Here is a 23,755-nt window from a genome sequence, read left to right as displayed (position 1 = left end):
GGTGTGTAGCCTAGACATCATGGTGTGGAGAGACATGTCAAGACAGGAATAAATTCAGAGGGATGACAAAGAGAAGAAATAAATGATGTAGAAAGGAAGAGAGCAGAGTACTCTTTAGCTGAGAGTGTCTTCCAGATCGAACAAGTACCAGCAGCAAAATCATGGAATACATTCATGGATCAACAAGGTTGATCATCAAGGTTGGACTAGGTTGTTAAAAATTGATAAAGAGCCTAAGGGTCAAAAGGACATTTTGATGAAAAAGAAAAAACGAGATCACATTGTATCACACACAGGGTAGATACATGTGTGTGTGTTTGTGCATTCAATTGGATTCTTGGCACATTAGCTCTTTGATCAATTTACTTTGAAATTGCATTGACAAATGAGTGATGTTACTCTGCAGTTGGTCGTGGTAACATGCACAATGACTCTGTGATGATAACACGGACCGGTGGTTCTTATAATGTGGTGGTCCACAATGTGACTGAGTAGCGCTGTTAAAAGACTAAGAAGACTAAAAATTCTTCAGAGATGACAATGACAAACATCACTGATAGACAGTTATATCAGTTGTATATAAGGCTTGGGAACATGACACCATACAAAGTTATGCTGCACCTTTCTGTATTACTGAGGGGCAGGGTTTTCTCAATTGTAACAGGATGACTAATGCTAGCTTGTTGGGGATTCATAAGCAAAATTGACCTTTTGCTTCTTTAGCCAGTATCACTAAACTGGATAAACAACCTGTTTTAAACAAAAAGTAAAAAAAAAAACAAGTATTCTGTGTGTCTCCTGCGTTGGAGTGAATTTCAGTTGACCTTTGCAGACATTCAGGTCAGAGTTCACTTTTCTTTAGCTTTGACTGTGTGAATTTTCACACTTGTGGTGTGTAGTGATGTTCTCATACAAGTCATGATCACCCTGCTCAGCATGTTAACTTCATCAGACCTGTGTGATCACAGCCTTTGTTGAGTACGGACTGCTACCATTTAACTTCAGACCATATCTTCTTTCTCCTTCACTATCTCACTTTGCTCTTCCTCTCCCTCTCCCTCTTTCTTTAGGTGCAGACTACAGAAAGATCTGATTGGTTAGAATGTCCTGAAGGGGTGGAGCTAGCAAGTCTACTGCAGGATATAGCTACGCCCAACAGGTGTGTGTTTCTACTGTTTAAGTGTGTATATGTCTATGTTTCTATGTGTCATCAAAAATATTAACTAGGAAATATTCCTTCCACTTCATTTTGATATAACAGACGTTTTGCATAGATGACAGACAAAATCATTAATCTGTGGCAAAACAAGACTTTTTAGATGGTAAGGGTGTGCAACTGTGTTTGGCCTGTGTGTGTATACAATATGTGTCTGTCCATATAAGGCACTCATTTCTGTCTATAGTGTGTGTGCATGTCTGTACATCTGGTATTGGTACCTCAAAGGATGCCAATAACAAATCATTCTGGATTTAGATATGTCTCCTCCAGCTCTTTTCCTCATCTTATTATTTTTATGCATGTGTGAACATGTCCGTGCATTACACATATCAAAACTAGTTGTTAATTGAAAGGATGTGATTTTCTGACATTGCACCATGTCAGCTTAATGGCTCACAAAGAACTGAGAGATTAAATATATACATTTATTAAAAACAAGACTTCATTTTTGTTTGGGAGCCTCTTGAGATCTCACATCAGTGGCAGGAAACATGACTTGCATCTCCCCCACACACCTGAAAAAGTAACAGCTTCCTTCTTAAAAGGTGTGAGTCTTGAAATTGCAAGGTTTGTGTGGTGACTGCTAAGATTATGGAAACTCAAAATCAAGATCAACACAATCTGAGCCAGAAAAACTGTACACACAGCTTCAGCTGTGACTCTCTCCTTAATAATTGCAAGTAATACTCACTTTCAATCATGTAGCTCGTAACACAAGCAAAATAAAGGGAGGGAAAAAACACCTGCACATACTTAGACTAACCTCATTGTTAATCAGTCTTACTCTACATTGAAACCATGTGAAAAAAATATGTGAAATATGCTTTATTAAATAAACACAAATTCGTCAGATTTGGAGGAAAGAGATTTTACTCTCTCATTTTATGCGATAACTTTGATGTCCTCTCTACTCCTAATTATCAAACAACTGTCGCTGTGTTTTTAACATTGTATGTGAGATTTAAAAGCTGGAGGGTGCAATAAAGGCAGTGACATCTCAGACCCATGTCCATTTCATTTCACTGAGCTGTGAGCTTTGTAATGTAATTATAATTTAGAAGCACATTCTTTAGAGGTGTGCCAGAAACAGGCCACCAACTGTTCCGTCTATCTTTTGCCTTTCTTAGATTAACATGTATAAGATATTTTAAATTGTTAGAGGAAGAAAACAAACAACCAAAAAAAAAAAACTGTGCACGCACACACCTGTATCTCTACATCTGGATACCTTTTATGAGTATGTGGGCCGAATGTGTGTTCCCTCTTTGAGCCAAGGGTTTGTCACCGTAGCGACCATGCTCTCTTTGATCTTTTGATGTATGAGACCAGCGACCTGTCTCTCTCTCTCTCTCTCTCTCTCTCTTCTCTCTCTCTCTCTCTCTCTCTGTCTCTCTGTCTCTCTTACACACACTCACACACACACTTAGTGCATACACACGCACGCACACACACACAAATAGTCGCTTTCACCCCTTTCTATATACAAATTCTGTCTCTCAATCACACACACACATCCTGTCAGATAAATAATAAAGGTGTATTGTCCTGCTATAGAGGCCTCTCCTACGCTCCCCTCCCTCTCCCCCTCTTTTCTCCTCGGTCACCCCTTTTCTTCCCTTTTTGTCACTCTCTATACCCATTTCTCCTCCTCTTTCCCCCCTGCATTTTCTTTCTATTCTCCTCATTTTCTTTCTTTTCCATCTCTTTTTCTCTCGTGCTTTCCCTCTCCCACTTCTCCTCTCCCCTCGTCTCCTCTCTCTCCTCTCCCTCTCTGGCAGATGAAAGCAGAGATCAGCTCTAGCTTTGAAGTAGCTGAGACTGGCACACTCCCACTGGTTTAGTGGTAGGAGGAGGGGAGGAGGGAGGCAGAGGTTTTAGGAGAAAGGGCAGGAGATGAGAGGAGTTATGAGGGGAGAGAAGAGGAGAGCGGGGGGGGGGGGGAGCGGTTTTAATTGAGAGGATGAGAGGAGGTGGGGCACAGAGAGGAGATGGAAGAAAGTGTAAAGGAGAGGGGAGGTCTGGGCTGAGATCCTAACCCAAATGATGTCATTCAGCCTTTACCATGGCAACCTGAGGAATGCTTTTTCAAAACCTCAAGCCTGACTGAGTGTGTTTGTGTGTGAATGTGTGTGTGATGGAGGGGTCCTTAGTTTATTGTGAAGGTCAGTTAAATATGAAGCCATCAGTAGTGCAGACCACAAATATCCGCTCAGAAAACTACAAAACTACTCTCAAACACTCAACACTCTGAAAGTTTGAATCCAGCTACAATTTAGCATGCATAGAATTAATATCCTTAAACTGTACTGCAAAAAAATATCTGCCTGGTGTTGCCTAACAACAGCACAGCAGGTCTGTAATATTAAAAATATCTCTAATATTTCTCCCCATTGTTAAGGGCAATGATTCTCAACCAGGGGTACATGGACTCCAGGGAGTAAAACAAAAGAAAGTGAAAGTGTGTGAAAAATATTTTTCCATTGCATGTGGTAGAAGACGTATAAAAGCAAACTTGGGCAAACCTATTGAAACAGTTGCAGGATCACTATGACTCATGAAAAAATTATTGTCACATTATCCACTTTTATATGACTCTAAAATGTAAAACATGAGAAGAGATAGAGACAGAAAAGACAGAAAATGGTTGGATACCACTGGTTTAGGGAATAGCTCACTTCTCACAAAGGTAAATCTCACGACTGCTTAATATTTAGACCATGTTGTTAGGGGAGATAAATCCACTGGGGAAATCTCACAGTGAATTAACTAATCTACTGTATTCCTGTGGAGAATCCATTGAGATGATGAATTTCAAAAATTCTTTCAACAGACAGAGTGGTTAACATGCTCGTGGTCTGCTTTTAGTTCTTTTGCTTTATCTCAAATGTGGAAAACACACAGATTCCACTCAGCAAACAACCCAAGTGTGGGTGTAAGCGGAGTGTGAGGCTAATGTGCTGTAATCTAAAACCAACTGTTTGATTTTCCGCTGTCCTCCATGCAGCTGCTCAGTGTCAGTTTGGGACTGTGAAAGTACAGGGATTTAATGAGTAACCAAACTCTAAAGTTTGTGCTAAAACTTTTATGGATCCAATTTATGTTTTCCAAATCCACAAACTTTCAAGGATTTCCGAGGCCTCTGGGAGCTTTGTTAATTAGGTTAATTATATAGGTTTTAATTAACTAAGGGGGGTGGGAGAGCTTGTGCTGGCCTGGATGCCCTCGAAGACACCTGGGAGGAAGAGAAGGGGGGAAGAGGGAGAGAGGAGGGAGATAAGAGAGGGAGGCAGGGAGGGAGGGAGAGGTAGGAGAGGACAGAAGGAGTTAGATTACAGACAGCCCGTAGGGGTCTGACTGTTGTCAAAGTATTATGTAGTAAACCATAACAAATATGCCACATGGCAGAGTAAAAGTAATAAAAATCATACCTATACAAGATCAAGTATAACAAAAAATTATAGTACAGATATTTACAGATATGACAAGTGATACACAACTATAGCCATAGTCATAATTTCAAGGCAACAACATAAATAGTATCCCTGGACAACTGAAGACCACTGAAAAAAGACCAGACTGTAGACTAGTGTAGCAGCAGTGACTGCAGCGTTCATTCTACTCAGCAACATAACCCACCTGAACACACCTGCTACAGTGCTGTCTTCTGCTGCACTCAGAAATGACCTTGATTCATTTTATTGTCATTTTCAACAGTTAGTTTCCCCTAACAACATACCCTAAGCAGTTTGCATCAGCCCTACCCACTCCCCACCATCGTGCCTGCTCTCCAGTATCTGACTCATTTACAGGCATTCCTCAGTAAGCCACAAGGCTTTTTTGAAGTGGTAATATCGAAATAATTAGAAGAGATCTTTGTTGTATTGATACACCCAAAGATTACAAAATTGGAATCACTGTTGGAGTCACAGTTTCCATGCACACTGCATCACAGTGTGCATGGAAACTGTGACTCCTATAAAAAAAAAAACTCCTATAACTCTTATAAAAAAAAAACCCATAAAGTGTGTGGTTTTATAGTCAAGTTTACACTTGCATGGTGAGATCATATTCCAACAAATACTGATGGTAAAATTAAGGTGATATCTATCTCAGTTTGCACAATACTGAACCATTTCTTAATTTACAAGAAGGTGGTTTGGCCAGCATAACACAACCTTGAATCCAATATTCAGAATATTGGTTTGTGATTTTACTGGAGAAAATTAGTCAGAGTTGATGTATGTACATCATATGACATTGTTGTTTTTTATGTCATTGGGTAAATAACATCATTGTGATATGGTGAATAACGAAATGTTTTTCTCTGTCCCAGGTCTCATGTTGATGTGGCTCCACTGGCTGTTGAAATCCTCCAGGAGATCTCTGGATCCATCAGCTAATCAAATAAGGTCATTTGTAACTTCTTACCTCCAGAACTTGAAGAAGATGTTTATGATTAGTAATCTGATTTTTAGAGTCTCACTCTGTCTTCAGGTAACCTGTTTCTGAATAATCTTAAACTAAAGAAGATTGCTTTTTGAAAATGTTGTGAGTTTTGACATAAAATGTCTTAAGACATTAGTTATTTATTTATTAAATCTCTGGTCAACCTAGACTTGTTATTCAAACCTGGATGGGATATAAACTAAATGTTTATGTAGTTCTTGACTGTTTGAATTCAGAAGTAGTTTTGTTTTTTATAATTAAGTTTTGAACCAGTTTAGTGATGACAGGCTCCTCAAAGGTTTGACACAATTGATTATGACCGTGTGGCAACAGAGCATTCACTCGTCTCTCATCACATTTGCAAATTGGATCAATGACATTAATAAATATTGCTCTGTCACTACATGAATTTGACTACTCAATCAAAACATCCATCCAGTGTCCATCAGACTGTACAGGATTATGGCATAAGTGGTAATTCAGACTGTCACCGGCGTCACAGCGCTGGCCCCTGGGTTTGTGTACACAGTTCCAGTCAGTATTGGTGGCAGACTGATGGTAAATACAGCTATGAACAACACTCTGCTCAGCCAACGCCACCTTTTCTCTTCTCCTGAATGCCATCACTCATTGAAACTGTCTTATGGTGACACACAAATGTTTTTTTCCTCTGGTTTCCGACAACAGGGACCAGAGCCGCAAACGTAGTTTAAGACTGAATTAATTCTCTAAAATGACAAGTCGGATCTTAGATTGGTAATTGACAGAAATCTCAACGTTGTTTCTATGTAAATTAGGCCATTGTTGGGTTTGGCTAATAACTAAGTTATTTTAGGATCAGTAAAATATCTGGTTGGTTAAACTGTATAAATAGCAGGAATTGGACATCATCAGAGGAATTTAATGTACCATTACAATGGTTGTCTGCAAAGAGACAGATGTGCATGTGTTAGTAAGAGGAAGAATGAGGACAGGGAGAGTCAAGAGTGACACTAGGCATAGCATCTGTCCTCCATGCACCACCACGTCCTCTGAAAAAAAACAAAAACAACAATCCTGGACACAGTTATGGTCACCACTGGCAGGCTTTTAGTTCTTCACTCCAGGTTCTAATTTCATATGCAAATCTGACTAATCTCACTAAAGCTGCAGCAAACACAGCTGTCACTGTTCAGTTGTCTAGTATCATCCACCAAGATAAACTAACTGAAATTTAGGACACATTCTCCTACAAGGAAGATAGTGAACAGAACTGGCTTCCTGCCAAGCTGCATATGGATGTGGATACACATTTTCAGTTTCATCGGTTTTCCACACCTTGCTACTGATCTGTTGTTTGATGTGTTACACTGAAGTCCTGCCTGTGTTGTTGTGGGCATCTGTTAACTTTGCTGTCTGATGCCCTAGTTCTGCCTTCCTATAGCAGAGAACTTTAGTTTTACCAAGAGGCGTAACCCTAACCCATTATGTTGTGTTGTACGTCAGGCTGACTGGTTACTGATCAAAAGACCCTTTTAGTTGAGACACAGCTCAGTACCACAAGCCTGTTAGGAAACAGCGGTTCTGAGACTGGTCAAACTCATTCGACTTGGTCTTAATTGTATCTCTACCATAGTCCATGATCTTTGTTATAGATGTGCTAAAAGCTGTCAGATTCAGCAAAAAGCTTTTGGAATTTTCCAACGACCGATGTGTTGTCTTGCTATGTAACGTGTGTCCCCTCCTTGATTTAAGGTGTAGGCGAAATGAGACGTGGAGGCGTCCAGGTGAAATGACAGTCCATTTTATTGTTTCAGAACACAGCAGGCTACAGCAACCAGCTCCTCCCACTACCCCACCCCTTAGTAACAGCAGACCAGTAAAAGCCCTCCTCCACCCCTATCCTTTCACAGCCACACCCATCCAGCTTAGGTCAGCTACACCCCCTTTGGAACAGCAAAGACACATCAGTGTCCACCTTTAAAGCAAGAAAATAGCTTGATATTTGGACCATGATTTCCAATTCATGTTTTTATACAAAAGCTACACAATGTTACACTTGATCATCAGAATACAATTCAACTGATTAACTTTAGTGTTTGGACACCATTTAAAATGTGATCAGATTCTTTACTTGGATGGAGCATTACCACTAAAAAACTCAACACTATCAGAGACTTAAAATACACGGGACTGCAAAAACAAGAGATGAGTATCATAATTCAGAATAATGAAAAAAATCAAACTAGAATCAGTTTGTACCATTACAGACTTAATGAAAATAGAATAAAAAAGTAAAACAACCAAAAGAAGTAAAAATGAAAAACAAAATACATAAAAGGGTTTTTGAAAATCAATCGTTAAGATCAAAATCCGTGTGTCATGTCAGGATTTGATGTCAGCCCCCTGTCAGGCTGAGAGACCAGAACAGAACCGCACTTAAATCTTGTTTGTCCCAATGGAGTTCCCATAGACAGGAAACTCTGCTTGCTGTTGTTGAGTCATCTTCAGGCACTTTCTGAAACCCCGCCTCCTCCATATGGGCGAATCACAATGCAGGTTCATCCAGATCACATGATACAGCTGCAAAGGGAGGAGAGAAATGATTGGAATAAAGAAAAAAAAAGGAATGAGGGAGAAAAATAGGAGGTAAGTGGAAGGAGACTAAGCACAGGCGTTTGTAAAGACCACACACACAGATCAAACACCAAGTAACATCACACACACCACATCACACAGTTTGCAATTAGGAGCAATGTGACCATGCAGCAGCCTCAGTGAGTAAATCCACTCTCCCCTCCCCTCAGCCATTTTATCCAGACAGAAAACACCCCTGCTGTGCTTCTACTTTTTCATCTTGCCCAGGAAATGGCTACCATTTATTTCAGCTAACACAAGGCTATAGACTGAGTGTGAAGATACCCTTACCTAGTAGAAAGTGTAGTGTAATGTTGGTCTTGGTATTTACAGGTCGGTGTCAAACCAGGCCAGTTGGTTGGAGTCGCCGGGTGGCAGGCCCTCTATCAGTTCCTGGGCGTGTCCCAGGTCAGGCAGCCCCTCTACAGGGGGGTAGTCCTGGCCCGGGTGGTGGCCTCCACCCAGATCATGGTCCATCATGGGCTCCATGCCCATCGTGTCCCCTCCGTAACCCCCCGAATGGAAGGAACGGTAGCTTGGGTCTGGGGGTGAGGGAGGAGTGGATGGAGGAGAGGCAGGGGAAGCAGAGCAGTTGTTAGAAGCATGTTAACAAACCAAGCTGTCACACAGTAGTATGATCATTCAAACGTAACACTACACAGCAACACAGCACACCGTTCAGCCTCAAAACTATTGGTCAACTCAGTTCAAACTACAGCTGTAAAAGACTTTGAACTGATTTTAGCTAAACCCGTGGCCTAGTTCACTGTGCTGAGTTTGTTTCTACCAACAGAAATCCATCTCCATTTGGCTGGCTAGGAGCCAATTAAAGCAGTTATTGCTGGAAGAATGGAGAGCAGTGCAAATTAAAATCAACAGCCAACGCACGCCCCTTAGCTTATTGATCAGTACACAGTCCAAGGTCCTGGTACACTGGTAACATTTAGATGGCCAACTGTGACAACAACTAAAAGCAGCAGTATTGTATTTCTTGGAGCCACCTGTGTTATTCTGAATGACAGCAGGGATAAAATCAATCTCCATCTGTAACTTGAAAGCATTATTGCCCTTCACCACTGTCTCAAATTGCCTGTGTATCATGACCTTTCACAGCCAATCCTGTCATCGGCAGTAATAGCTAGGGACAGATGGAGCACAGTCATTGGACTGTGACAAAATTTAGTTGTGTATGTTATTAAGGGAGCAGAGGTTGAGAGAAGCTAACGGAGCAGAATTACCCAGAACAAAAAGACAATGACTGTATGCCCAATCAGTATAGAAGAAATCAGCTAACGTCTCTCTCATGACAACCATGTCCCCTCCTGTGTTACTCCTGGGAGCCCCCCAGCCAGCCAGAGGTGAAGAAATGACTTACCTTCCTGTCTGTAGCCCAGAGGCTCTCCTTGAGCTCCAATGTCCAAACCCAGGTCTCCGGTCTGCAGAGCAAAACAAGACACACAAACGAAGATGAGCAGGGAACAGTTTTAATAAGTCCACAGGCATTTCGGCACTCAAGTTTACATCAAAATGTAAATGCGTATCTGAGCATTTTGTACTGATTGGCAATTCAAAAACAACACTGATTTTGAGTGCATCATACCTCGTTCCAGGCCATTGGTTCTGTTCTGAAGAGCGAGCTGGTGAGTTCTACAGAGAGGCGTTTCTTGTAATCTTGGGGTTTGTCCTCTGACATTCGGAACAAAACTGCTGCAGCATAGGTGGCTGAGGAAAGACGGGGGGAGGGGTTTAGATTAGTCTCCTTTCTGTGGTGCGTCAAATTAATAAAGCAATAATACAGCTATCAGAACAGACAAGTAAGATGCCTGGTATTACCATGATTACAGTCGCAACATTAATGACCATGTCACACTAAAGAGTCCCACTTGGAAAACATCACAAAAACAATTATTTCTAAGTGACAGTGCCAGGCTTTTCTGAACATCTGCGAAGCTCAAGAGCAGCTATTATGCGAATGTTGGCAGTATGTAAATGAGCGTTTTGTACATACCAACTCCTTCGTTGCGGCTGTGCAATAGCTCTGTGAGTGGGGCAGTAGCTCCCTCAGCCTCAATGGCCTCAGCAGCCTCTTTGTCCTGAGCCAGCTCACACAGGACGCCTGCTGCAACACGCTGGATGTTCTCAATGGGAGAATACAACAGCTGCACACACAAACACAAACAGGATGCTTAGAAAAACTCAGCCTGCACATTATTCTGCTGCAGCAGACCATAAAGTTGCATGTGAGGACACACTCAACATTTAATTGTTGTAACTCAATGTGACACGTATTGAGATGTACATTCCTTATTTAATCCAGAGATACCCCAGACGATGTAATCACATTACTAACAGATCATTATTCTTGAAATCTGATCATAATCAAATTTGAAATATTCACTTTTTGAGATGTGCTGGTGTGATTACAGCACGACAACACAAGCACAAGAACAGAGCAAAATAGAATTTTACCTGTACAAAGAGTGGAATGGTGTTGAGTCCTCTGATAACTATTCTGTTGTGGACATCTCTGGCCAGGATGTGGAGCGCTCCTGTGCAGCCCTCCACAATTTCCTCCATACGAACTCCCTCCTACAAGCAGAAACACTCAATTAGTAATGTTAAGTGTTGGAAGCCATTTAGAACTGTCTTAAGATGAGCAGACAGTGGTGGGTACTATTGCCAAACTCAGGTGATAATGTAATACGTATGTACGTGTATGTGTGGTCTCACCACAAACTGCTGCTGTGTGCCTCCCATGCTGGTGCGTCTCTGTGTGTCTTGGTGTGCTCTGACCAGCAGCTGAACCAGTCTGGGGATGGCTCCCTGCTCCCTCAGTGGAGCATGGTTTGCAGGGCACAGTGCCAGGTTACGGATCAGACCAACTGTAGCCTGATGGAGGAACACAGATGTTATTTAAGGGTGTTTTAAATGTCAACTTCAGGGAGTTATTGTTACATCTGATCAGGGATCACAGTCTAAAGCTGTGTTATCAAGTACAATATTTTAAAATGCAATGCACACAACAACCAAGATTTGTGGAGGTGTTGCAGGTTTCAGCAACTCACAGCAGTATGGCAGTGCATTCTTAGTGCAAAACAAAACATTCAATCCTCAGAGACCCAGAGGAGATAAGCTGCCAACATGGGTTAGTAGCCAGCTACACTTTATAGACAATACGTTTCTTTTAAAGCCAGGTTTGGCCCATTATTTTTGCTTCAAGGTGTGGTCAAGTGTAAACTGGTTCAGTGGAAATACCACTAAAACAACAGCCAAATGACTTGCTGACAGTATGAAAAGCAGCTCTTTCATACAGAGTGCTGCTGGTAAGTCTGTGCGAGAGTGTGTGTGTACCTTAATGAGTGGCCAGTGCGATGGCGGATGCAGTAATTTGACGACCACAGGCAGACCATAGTGCAGTCTGACAGCATTCTGTGCCATCTCGGCGTCCTGGTGTCGAGATGTGAGGTGACGCAGGGCACAAATAGCTGGCTCTGTGATGTCTTCTCTGTCTCCTGCCCGAAGCACTGTACGGACTAATGCCTCAATACCTCCAACCTACAGAGGGACAAATAGTGTTACAGATTAAGGGCTACATCAGACAGTCGATTTTAAATGTCAGGATAATATTAGAAATTTGACTAATTTAATTTCAAGTGTGAAAAACTTGAAAATTATGAACATAAAACAAGATTATATTGACATAATAATCACACCTTAGATTCTACTATTCATTAACTGTGTGTGTGTGTGTGTGTGTGTGTGTGTGTGTGTGTGTGTGTGTGTGTGTGTGTGTGTGTGCACTCACCTGACAGACCATCATCTTGTTCTTGTAGTTGTTACAGGTCAGGTTAGACAGAATGCCAGCAGCACAGGTCACCACATTAATGTCGTCACTGCCAAGCAACTGGACCAGAGTTCCTAACAGACCCTCCATTCCCTCCTGGAGAGAGAAACAGTTGTGAAGTTAGTCTGGAAGGTATAATGAGTACATTTTCTGTCTCTGCATCTGCTCCCGAGGCTACCAAGTAAATATAACTACTTCTAACCATCTTTCACTGACAAAAACAATTTCAGTGCTAGTACAGGGGGCAGTTCTCATCACCTGTTTGGTGGCAGCGTCTGATAAGTTCCTGAGAGTCCAGAGACAGTTCTGGACGAGTCTCTGGCTGGGGTCTGTCAGGTGGAGTCCCAGAGCCTGCATGCCTCCTGGACAGAAGGACAAACATGGAAAGAGTTTGTTTACAACACATCACACGGAAAAATGACAAATCAATACATTTACTGTTATTTGATCATTTGCTGTCATCACAAAAACTAAGAACCTCAACTCATGAATACACACTATACATATACTGATATTCAGGCTCAGATTACTAACACTTGGATGTTTATGAGACATACCAGCTTCTACAATGGCGGGCTTGTTACTGGAGCAGACTGACAGCACTTTGAGAACTCGGCTTGTGGTCCACAATAGTTTCTCATAGGTGTAAGTCCTCATGATGTTGACCAATGCCTGGGGGCCACCACTGGCCAGGATTATCAACTACACAAACAAAACAGACAAAAACATTAGGGGTTTTAATGCTCTCAAGATGGAGTACTGCCGCCTTGAAATATCAAACAGAGACTCTGTCTCACTACTCACTTTGCTTTCCTGGTTGCCATAGGCCAGTATCTGGAGACAGTCAGTGGTGATGGCCAGGAACTTGACATTGGTCTTGTTGAGTAGAGCCACCATTTTCTGTAGACCGCCAGCTAAACGAACAGCCATCTTGGCTCCTTCCTGGTGCAGGAGGAGGTTGTGGAGGGTGGTGATGGCATAGAACAGGACAGAGTCCACTGGTGAACTGCAGAACAGAGAGTATTATTAGATTACTGTCCCACTGGGTAATAACTAAATTCCTTAATTAGGTTTCTCTCCACGTCCTCTCCATTTGCCATGTTAACAGACAGTTCAATTTTTTCATGTTTCTCTATTGATATGCCACTGTGTCGGAAGGTAGCCATTTACCAATAAGATTAGGAAAATCCTTATGTTTTTGAAAAGCACACTGCTTCCTGTACTGGTGAACTACAGTACATCAAATAAATAAAAACCCAAGAAAAACCCTCCAAACCAACTCCCTTTCCATCTTCCTTTCACATACCCAAGCATTTTAACTAAAGCTGGTATTCCTCCAGACTTGAAGATGGCCAATAGACCCTCTCTGTGATGGGAAAGGTTATGCAGTGTTCCTGCAGTGCAGCGAGCCGTCTCCACATCATTTGTGTTCTGCATGGTCCTGACAATAGCAGACACCATCTGAGGGGAGCGCATGATGGCGTGGCGAGAGGCTTCTTTCTTTGAAAGCTGGTGGACCATCACTGCTGCTTTGTTTACTACGACCTGGAGCAGACAAACAGAAATGTTGTGGAAAGATGGTAGGTAGGAAAGAAAAAACTTTTCAGAGCCAATTCTGTGCCACTATTTCCATGGACAACTACCTGGTCCTCGTCATTGAGTAGTTTGGTGAGTTCTGGTATGGCTCTGGTTGCCAATTCAGCATCATCTTGATAATTGATCAGATTGACCACAGCGTGTTTGAGCATTTGCGAGGGCTCTGCCAGCCTCTGGACGTTGGTTGGGTTTGCTGTATCATACTGTGTAGAGGGGATCTGCATGCCTTCCTCAAGAGTCTCTGGGAACATCGCTGCACGCACTCGCTGGGCACGTGTCATGGCATACTGACCATCGATGTCTAGAGGAGACAGGAGAACGGTTGTTTTGTAATATTGAGTTTAAAGCTGCTATTTAGGCTGTACATGTACAACATTTTATGTACATTAAACAAAAGGTATTACCTTGTACTTGTTCCTGGGAGAAGTTCTGGTTGAAGCCCTGCTCCCACTCATACATGACCTGGTTGTTGTCGACATCCTCTTCCTCGGGGTTGCCCTTCCCACTGAGTGAGGGAGCGGTTGTGGTGGCTCCTGAATGGATGCCTGAATCCAGGTAGGACTGTTGCTGCCAGTGACTGACTGCTGCCTTACGGTCTGGTTCCATGGCCATGTCCAGTTCCATCAGATCAGCTGTAAGAAAAAAAAAAAAAAAATATGCATCAACAAAATGAAACATTTGTCAAAGTCAGCCTAACTAACTTTGCAGTAGCAGTGTAAAAAAAAAAAAAAAAAAAAAGAACAAATGCAATTTGTTGATCTTGAAAAACATGTCAACATTGCAGCAGATGACAGTAAGATCTCAATGAAGAAAAACAGGTATTGCCAGCTTTGTAATGTCTCAGGAACAGTGTGGTGAGATCTGTTTACTTGAGCTGGCAGGGTTTAACGAGGAACTATCATAGCAGATATAAAAGATACAAAAACACCTACACAATTATTGCCAAGAGGTTTAATCAGCTGTGAATCAAGTTTCTGATTCCAGATTTCATCATGAAATTTAACTGTGCTTGTCCTATCTTACAGCAATATTTCAGGGTAACGCTGAATGCAGGTCGAGGGGCAGCGGGTACCAACTGTATCAACAGTGTTTTATAGTCACTGCACTGAACGGATTTCTAACCTGCTTCCCATGCTTTTATTTTTCACACATTTTCATACTTTGATAAATGTAATTTACCAGTAAAAGTCTCTTCGAGCACTTGACTTTACACATGCTCCAATTCTCAGACTCAAATCAATAACATCACTTTGTTCTAATGAGAAAAAAAATCTACACCAGGAGAGGAAGCAGTTGTGAACTGCTGCAAAGTTTGTGTGTGTGTTTCACAGAGAGACGCAGACAAACGATGACACAGATGCTGCAGAGAGCAAGGTGGTGAAAGAGTTTGTGTGTCTGAAAACTTAACTCACCCTGGGAAGCCATGTTCCTTTCTCAAACCGCGACCGACACAGCTTCCTGATCTGAAACAGAAAAAAAACCCAATCAGTCCACATGACTCAGTAGTATCTCACCTTTCCTATACCCTGCTCACTGCCAGTCCTCTTTACTTTCAGTCAAACATCAGCCATTAGAAATTAGCAGCAGTTTGTTAAAAAGAAACACAGAAGTCCAGACAAGTGACTTTCCAGGGCCTTCTTTCCTTTCCTGCCACCTCCCTTTTCTTGGATTTCCTCCCCTGTTCCAGCCATGCAGACAGCAGCAGCTCACACACAAAGCCACCATTAAGTTTAGCAGCTAGCAACTATTTAGGTGAGGAAGGACAGGGGAAGTGGAGCACTGAGTGGAGAGAAAAGAGGCAGGGGGATGGAGGGGGGCATACACATTCCTGTGCTGGCTTTGAAGCTGAAACCACACTCTGCAGGAAAGTAAACACTGGCAATGGCAGGAGAGAGGTGAGCAGGCAAGAGGGGATTAATTCAGAAAAAAAACAAGACAGAAACACACAAAAACAAGAGAAGAAAATCTCAGCTAAAATGAGACAGAAACAGAGGCTGTGGACCCAAACTTCCTTTCTAAAGCATCTGTGGTTATTCCAAATGAATACTACAGGAAAATGTCAACCAAATCCCTTTCAGTCAACATATGCGAGTCTGGACATGTAAGAATAAAGAGGGCACACTGTTGGAAAATACGGGTATGGCAACAAATGAATCATTAAGTGATCTACCCAACCAGAGAAAGCCGACACGTGGCAAGATGCAGTTTTCCTGCTGTGAAAATCATACAGCTGAATGTCACATTATGCTTTTCTACATAATTTACAGTTCACAAAAATGTACAAAGCTCTATGTTATTATTTCAAAGTGTAACCAAATGTATACCTTGTGTACCATATTTGTCTAATAGTGTGAAAGCAGGTAACAAAAAAAGTCAACTTTGATCCAACAAAAACAGCTTTTTGGAGGATTATTTTTCAGTTCTCCCCACTGAAAGTTAGTATATTCACATTCAGAGCAGAAGCTTTCTGCTGCATCGCTTGATGCAACAGGTGTGCAGCTGTGTTATTGTTGTAAGGTCAGATGTAGCTAGTGACATAGACAACTTTGATGTTAGTGTCTAAAAGAAAATGTAAAATGGCTGAGAAATATTTCGATATTTCGATTTTCTGTATGATCATTCAGAGAGGCTTTCAGAATTTTGGAGTGTGTAGTAGAACATAACACAATGCAAGCAATCACCTGTAGCAGTGAAATAACCAATCACTAGTCATACAGAGGAAATTCAGGGCTTTGCTGGATGAATCATTGGGTCATCCAAAACATCATTAACAATTTGGGAAAATTTGCCATAAGTTGATAAATCTGTCATGCTCACAACTAAATATAAGCACTTTTGAGAAAGTAATGCCCAACAATGTTGAAGTCAACAATATCTGAGTGATATGTGAGCTACCAGTTGTTTCACACACTGACGAGACAATCTACATCCAAACCCTGAATTTCAGACTCAACTATCACACTCAGTCTGAATATTAAGTGATGTGATCAACTTGATTGTTTCAGTTGAGACACATCACAGGTCTCTTCCCATATCAAAACAATACTGAGTGCTGTTTTTTCTATATTAAACCTTTGTGGCAAAAGGTTAAGTGGCACACAGTGTGGCTTGCACTGTGCATTTAGCAGACAACAGCAAACAGACGAATAGCTAAATGGGATAAAGCTTGTAGTCACCCAGTTGTATCAAATAGGAAAATAAAATCTCTGTTGTACATTAGATTGTACATTTGACAGCTATTTCAGGGAATATAGTTTCTGAATGTTGGTAACCATTTGAGAAAAGCGACTGGGTGTGTAAGTGCCTGCCAAGGACTTAACACACTCTTCTTACGGAGCTTATGCTCACAAATACCTTACAAACAGCCCACAAATTTAGCATTGCAGGTTTAATTGTTTATTCTTGGTGATTTGGTGACCTGCCTTCAAAACGCTTGACACTCTAAGTTGTCCAAAACAAGACTTTAACTGATAGAAATGAATATGATAAAGCCCAAAGAGAAGACTTAAAGGCCCACCAAAGGAAGCGGACATACAGAAAAACACAGAAGTCTGGCACATAGTGGTAAAAAAATTAGTCTGAAATGAGCACCAAATGTGTAGGAGTTTGTGACATTAAATAGCTGCCAATATGCAAATACGCCCAAGGACAGCTAAACTACTACTCTGAATTACTTCCCTCCGCTCACACCCACACCACCCAGCTCAGCTGTGTCATTAAAACGCAATCTTGAGTCAGGCTCCAAAACTGCTGCTTCTAACCACAAGCGCACCAAGTGAAATTCACTGTTCACACGCCATCCTCCAGAGCTTTGCAGGCCTGCCCTCACATAACCTAGCCCTGTCCTAATGGGAGCCATATGTCCTGTACAAGGCAGCATAAAAAAATTTTTAAAAAAATCAAACATACAATCAAAGCACACAGTGGAACCATTTATCATTCATACTGGTGGAAAATGTGGTCCTTTACATCTGGCTTTGGAAACTAAGCCGATGATAGTTTTTTTTGATGGCTAAACAAGAAAAGCCTGGTCTCCAATTGAGAGGCACAAATGGCAGCCTTACTCTAAAGTCAGACTCTGAGCGTTAACAAAAAAAAAGTCATTACAATAAGAGTTCCTAGATATCAGGCTGGCAGCCCAACCACAAAAATCTCAACGAGAGGTTTCTTTGAAGCCAGATGTGAAATCCAATATGTAGAGCCGTGCCTGGTCCAGCTAAAGCCATATAACTGAAACCAGATGACTAATGAGTGACACACAGCAGTCACAGAGTCGGATGGTTGTCTTGTGCAGTATAAGTGGGATCAATTGATGTATATGCACCAAAGGGGAGCTGAGGCGAAGAGGGAAGTCACACATGCTTGGATAGATCCAGGACACTGGTATCTCATCTTCTTACACACACACACAAATGTGAATGTAAATGGCGCAGGCACATACACTCGAAGCTATATGAACTGAAGTGTAACCGCAGCAGCACTGTCCCGAGTCAACACTTAAAATGACAGGCTTACTGTTCCAGTGCAGAACTGGATGGCCAGGCATAGTGTACTTCAATCTGTTACACCACCCTGAATACAGTAAGGAAAAACATGCTGTTCAAATAGGGAGCCAGACTTTATTAAACTGTCAATGACAAACATGAGCCCATAACAGAACATCAAGATGAAAACAACAGAACTATTTCTGTTGGGAGGTTGGTTTGTTTAACCACTACCTCAGAACAGACAAGGGCACAAATACACGACACTCAGACAGAGCTGGACGTGGCACAGTTAGGATCTTGACAGTACACAAAGGCATAAAATTAGAATAAATACGTAAAAATCTAGAAAAAGATTACCAAGCCGGTAACTGTTCTGCAAAAGACTTGATTTCTTTCACACATGTGGTGGCAATCTCGACTCTTCGAACTAAGCTCTTGCTGAATTGCCCAGAGGGCATCTCAATCAAGATCAGGCACTAAACCAGATGATTGATAACTATCATGAGGCAACTTCATTTTAATTTCCACAAAATAAAATAAAACATGACCTGCAGGTAATTACAGGCTCACTGTGACACCAGCAAAGTCTAATATGCCTTTAGAGTTTAACCAATTATCTGAAAACATCAGCAGCTAGCTAAGCAAGCGTGAAAGAAATCTGTAAGCTATGAGGGAAATGTTGCATTCCTAAACACCTTCAAGCTGAGGGGAAAAAAATAAATGGCAGATGCAGTAACACACAACAAAAAAATGCCACTGCTACATTGCTACCCTGTGAGCATTGTCTCTCTCCTTTCATTTTTAATTTGTGTAAACTTTAAATAAACCAATCATAGAAAGGTTCATTCATTGCTGAAATTTGCAACAGCTAAGCATATCTAAATGACAAAATCCTATTTCCGCTTTTTGAAAAGAAAAAACAGCCATTCTGTCAGCAAATCTGAGCCAGACTGTCACAAAATGAATCCAGGTGAGCCTCAATATTTACTTTGTGTGAAGAGGACAGTATTATATTGTCATTTAAAAAAAAAAAAAAAAAAATCACAGTATGAAACACTTTCTTTAATTGCATTTCACTCATTTAGCCTGCAGAACTCAGGAGCTTAATTTTATCTTCCCAGCATGCTACTACATTTAAATAATTTATGCAAAATTAATTTGTTAGGAGGTAATATACAGTCCTGGAATTAAAGAATAACATTCTTTGAGAACATGACTTAATAAAAGCCAAACCCCACCTGCACAGCCCATTTTCTCTGAAGTAACAAAAAACAGTGGGTTCAACACATCCATATAAGTTGATGACCCAAACAAGCTGTATTATCGGCACAAGCAGAGAGACAGGAGCTGCCACAGGCTTCAGTGTTAGCCACGTAATGTGCAGGGTCAGCAGCACTCACTGCTGGCTGCCAACAATACAATGAGCTCAATGCCTGCAGCCGCTGCAGTGTTTGGTCTGTGCCTCAACTGCAAAATGTTGGAAGCCCATGGAGAAACAGGAGCCCCTGGAAACATCCACACAACTTCCACATTAGGACGACTTTTCCCTTCTTCTAATTAATAATTGTCAATCTTTTTCAGATTGAAAGATAAGATTGAATCGAATGAGAGTGGTGCAAACAGCAGATAGAAATCTCTGAAGATATATTCACCAAAATAAGTCAATTACTTGGAATCTTATCACCAGTAGACGCTAAACTGAACATTTATTACAACAACGTGATTAAGCTTTTCCTCCTCCCCATAAAGACATTAGTGATTTTAATCAGAAATGCATTTTTGGACAATCTAAATGGCCATCACTGTTGTCATTTACATTTAAATATCTGCCCCTGACCTGCTAGTTGTTTACAAATCACAATTTAAATGCGGACACTAAGGTGGGGTCAGGAACACGAGAAAAATTACAGCATTAGTTAATGGCTATGACACTGGAAAGGTTCACGGTAACAGTCTTCTTGCAAGTGGATTACTTCAAAACATACCACTACCGGTCTCGGATATAGCCCACGCTTCCGTCTCAAATATCTGAATACGCTGTTGAAGAAAATTTCGCTGACAAGATCAGAGGTTTAGTCAGTTTTTGTTCCATTGTGTAATCAGAGCGGGGATTTCACCGACGGACCGCAGGATAAACTAAATATGTTAAATCATTAAAAACCAAACCAAGAGTCAAATACGATGAGGTGATTTCTGAGGCATGAAAATACCACAAACTGGTGATATTAGTACAAGAATTGTGTTAAAAACTCGACCCCTCAATCGTGTCCTTATTTAAAATAAACTAGTTCAGTTACGGAGCTTCTGAAACTAAAACAATCTGGAGCCGCCGCATGAGATGTCAACATACTCCAGCTGCCGTGTAATCTCCCCATCTCTTTCTAATCGTTATTTCCGATGCAACCAAAACATGATCAATGACGTCTAAAAATTATCTCCAAACTTAACACACCACCACTGCGTCGTCCTGCGCCATTAAACCACAGCAAACAAACAGAAGCCATCACACCATTTGTTCTCTGTATCGGCGAGGAGCAGCGAGCTATCCAACTTTTCTGCGGAGTGAGCCGCCTGTCCCTCTCTCCAGCAGGCAGACACACACACACACAGACACACACACAGACACACACACACACACAGACACACACACACACGCGCACATCTGGCTGTGCAAGGGCATCAGGCGAAAACGTAAACACGCAATGTAAGAAAACAGATCAACACACAGTATCCAAACAATCATACAAACAATGGTGTAATGCATCCCTTCTTCTCCACAGCTGCTGGCTGCCCCTGACTTTCTTGCTCCAACACCACTGACTCAAATTTCACACTCTGGCTCCTCCTCGTCTTCCTCCCAAAGCTCAGCGGCTGGGAGGAATTTGTCGGTCTTTGTTTAAAAGGACGAATGGAAAACACTCTCACGGACACTTAACCTAAAAGTAACTTAAACATAAACCCTTAATATACGTTCACAGCGATTCTGCCATCAACGAGCTCCATTTAACGTGAAAGTTTGGAGCAGTTTTGAGTTTTATGAAGTTCCAACTTTGGAAGAAATGTTTGCGTTAAGGTTAATCCCACTTCACCAGTTTTTCTTAACTTGGCTAACGATAATTAACGAGCGTTTTCAAACACAAAGCTATACACATGGCCACAATACACCGAGCTTCACACGCGTGTATCTTCTCCCCGTGTTAAGTTATGTGTCTGTTAAGCTAAAACCAGCTGCAAAAACAACCGAGCAAAAGGCGAAACTCAAGTGGAGCAAACACGAGTTAGAATAGTCCCGCGGCACAACCGGGCTAACAGCGGTTGGGCTAACTAACCTTGGCTATCGTTAGCTAACGGTAACTATTCAAACGACCGAGGACACAAAATCCGCGTTTACTCCCAAATCCCGATTAACGTTTCCCAATAAACTGGCAAGCACTGCCAACCATCGCATTCATCTACCTATTGTTAACGACTACTGTCTGTATTAAACAACGCAGTACAGTGGCACCATAAAGTCAATGAATCCCATCAGTAAAAATATGTATGTTCCCATAAGGCGGTGTCTGGCTGATCCCAAATATCTGCCGTGAAAGCAGCTGGCTCGCTAGCTGCGGCAGCAGCATCCCCGACCGGCCCCACACAACAACCCGTCTCCATTCCTGCTTGCATTCAGGGAGAGCCCGAAAAGAAAAGAGGGAGAAACTGAGTGGAGCCGATAGTTTGAATGTTGAAGCCTACCCTTGTCAACACAGCAACTCCGTCCACTCGGATCCTGGGGAGTAAAAACCACTTAGAAATGGAAAAAGTCGAGGAAAATGTGAAGACGAGCGTCAGCGGGGAGCCCTCGTCCACTCCCTCCGCAGTCAGTCGATATTAACTTTGCCCGAACAGCAGAGACTGGGAAATGTAAGATGGCGGCGCATTTATATAGACCGGAGAGCACCTCCAGTCATCACATATCCTGCGGTGCGCTCAAATAAAGTAGAAACAAAAATCAAATAAATATTTCATTTTTATCACCCTTTCGCATATCAGTATATACATCACCTACCATAAAGGCTGCACGGCTCGGTTGTGAGTTTTAGTTGATTTAATATTGTAAAGCAAACCAAAAATCACAGTCTACAGCATGAGTATGAATACACAATTGAATGAAGATCCGGCGGACTAGAAAAGCGGAAACCGATTCCTTTCCCCAAATTAAACATCATGGATTGAAAAAAATCGTTCACCTGTACACAGTAACACCTTCACCTATTGCAAGTGAGACAGCGCAAGTTTCAGTGTTTATCCTCAGTGGCCCCCTGCCAAATCAGAGCAAATAAATAACCTATAATAACCAAGTTCAAATAGTTCACAATGTTAGTAATAAACACGGTAATGGAAAGTCAGTTCAATACATTAATCTGTGTTCAGTAGAACTACATTCATTTACTAGCCTACTCAATTGGCTAAAAAAGAAAGAAAGAGATAGAAAAACAACCATAAACATGGCAAACAAAAAAAATCCATCAAGGACTTTTTTCCCATTACATAGTCAGTCAATCAATAAACACTGAATGTCTGTCAATGTCAAATGTCAGTGGTCTCGAGAGCTAGCTTGTTGTGTTCACAAACTATTGTTCTGTTGGACCTTAAAAACTTGTTGTGTAAGTTCAGCAGGCACTTCATTGGGTGCAAGCTTACCTTGACAAAAGTGTGTGATTAGGCCTACAGGCAACAAAGCAGAAGTCACTCAGCAGGTTGGAGCATCTTGTGATGATTTTGTGAGTCACTGATTGTCAGTGATTCCTGGAGAGCTATTGATTACTGGAATACATTTGTGTTTGGGAATTAAAGCAAATCTCACACGTTAGGGAAATATTTCAAAGAAGTGATTCATTACTTCTGTTTTCATAGTTTGACTGGGAGGAAATCTGAGTTCAGGCAATTAATTGTATTACAGACTTAATTGATCAAACAATGCGTACATTGCTAAAGGGATTATTTCTTCAAAATATTGTAGACTTAGATTAATCATATTTCCTGACTCCATTAGAAAGCAGATTCAGTCATTAAAATTATTAGTGATCTATGGCCATAGCCGAGGTCCTTTAAGTGAATAGTGTGATCTCCCTTTTATTCTAAGATCACAGAGTTGTGGCTATTAATTTTCAGATGACTTTCTATTTGGCTCAGTAGTAAGTTAGTGGATAGACCACGTAGGAAATTTAAATATGTATTACAAGTCCTCTAGCCAGTGTTCGGTCCCTTAATCTCCGTGTTATAAAAGGTGGAGAGCAGGTAATGTGCTGCCTTCACACTATCCCTTCATTCTACAGGTAACAATGTCACAGGCAAACAAAGGTAAAATCCTCTCTTGTCATCTGCCTACAGGCTATTTCATTAACCTTTATTTATAGCATGTGGGTGGAATAGGTTACTGAAAGCTAAACTCTAATTCAAAACAGCCAGAGCAGCAGTCCCTGGGTAGAACATATACAGGAATTATATCAACACAGCCAGTAAAAACAACATGCAAGCACATCCACCCTGTATCATTAGATTGCA

General features: G+C 41.5%; 2 protein-coding genes and 1 long non-coding RNA gene across 5 annotated transcripts in view; 1 reads left to right on the top strand and 2 right to left on the bottom strand.

Moving 5' to 3' along the window:
* The window catches only part of ulk4 (unc-51 like kinase 4), an 88,363-nt gene extending 82,293 nt beyond the window's left edge, over window positions 1-6,070 (top strand). For all 3 annotated transcript variants that reach the window (XM_056379922.1, XM_056379923.1, XM_056379921.1), the window contains exons 36-37: window positions 1,071-1,159; window positions 5,553-6,070. In XM_056379922.1, the coding sequence (XP_056235897.1) occupies window positions 1,071-1,159; window positions 5,553-5,619 (156 nt within the window). In that variant the 3' untranslated portion in view covers window positions 5,620-6,070. The remainder of the gene's footprint in view (window positions 1-1,070; window positions 1,160-5,552) is intronic.
* A 1,362-nt stretch (window positions 6,071-7,432) lies between these two features.
* ctnnb1 (catenin (cadherin-associated protein), beta 1) lies at window positions 7,433-22,088 on the bottom strand. Its single transcript, XM_056379924.1, has 17 exons — window positions 21,944-22,088; window positions 15,134-15,184; window positions 14,126-14,353; window positions 13,769-14,022; window positions 13,432-13,670; window positions 12,930-13,131; window positions 12,683-12,827; window positions 12,384-12,487; window positions 12,087-12,221; window positions 11,633-11,836; window positions 11,012-11,170; window positions 10,751-10,870; window positions 10,290-10,440; window positions 9,882-10,003; window positions 9,657-9,717; window positions 8,573-8,823; window positions 7,433-8,227 (listed from the first exon to the last, which is right to left on the bottom strand). Exons 2-16 carry the CDS (start codon window positions 15,144-15,146, stop codon window positions 8,609-8,611), a joined length of 2,352 nt encoding a protein of 783 aa, XP_056235899.1. The 5' UTR covers window positions 15,147-15,184; window positions 21,944-22,088; the 3' UTR covers window positions 7,433-8,227; window positions 8,573-8,608.
* Window positions 22,089-22,321: 233 nt separating this feature from the next.
* The window catches only part of LOC130172794 (uncharacterized), a 64,075-nt gene continuing 62,641 nt past the window's right edge, over window positions 22,322-23,755 (bottom strand). Inside the window, exon 4 of the long non-coding RNA XR_008828332.1 lies at window positions 22,322-23,755. This exon is cut by the window's right edge and continues 2,306 nt beyond it. This is a non-coding gene — a long non-coding RNA (uncharacterized LOC130172794).

This window comes from Seriola aureovittata, chromosome 7, assembly GCF_021018895.1.
Source record: "Seriola aureovittata isolate HTS-2021-v1 ecotype China chromosome 7, ASM2101889v1, whole genome shotgun sequence".
Classification (NCBI taxonomy): Eukaryota; Metazoa; Chordata; class Actinopteri; order Carangiformes; family Carangidae; genus Seriola; species Seriola aureovittata.
Note: the sequence above shows the minus strand (reverse complement) of the source record. Positions and strands in the feature narration are given on the sequence as shown.

What these genes read in the sequence shown, in the direction of transcription:
- ctnnb1 (XM_056379924.1), bottom strand. An exon ending in CTCCCAGGAACAAGTACAAG is followed by an intron (nt 14,023 to 14,125) that starts GTAATACCTTTT and finishes TGTCTCCTCTAG; the next exon opens with ACATCGATGGTCAGTATGCC. An exon ending in CAGACGCTGCCACCAAACAG is followed by an intron (nt 12,222 to 12,383) that starts GTGATGAGAACT and finishes TTCTCTCTCCAG; the next exon opens with GAGGGAATGGAGGGTCTGTT.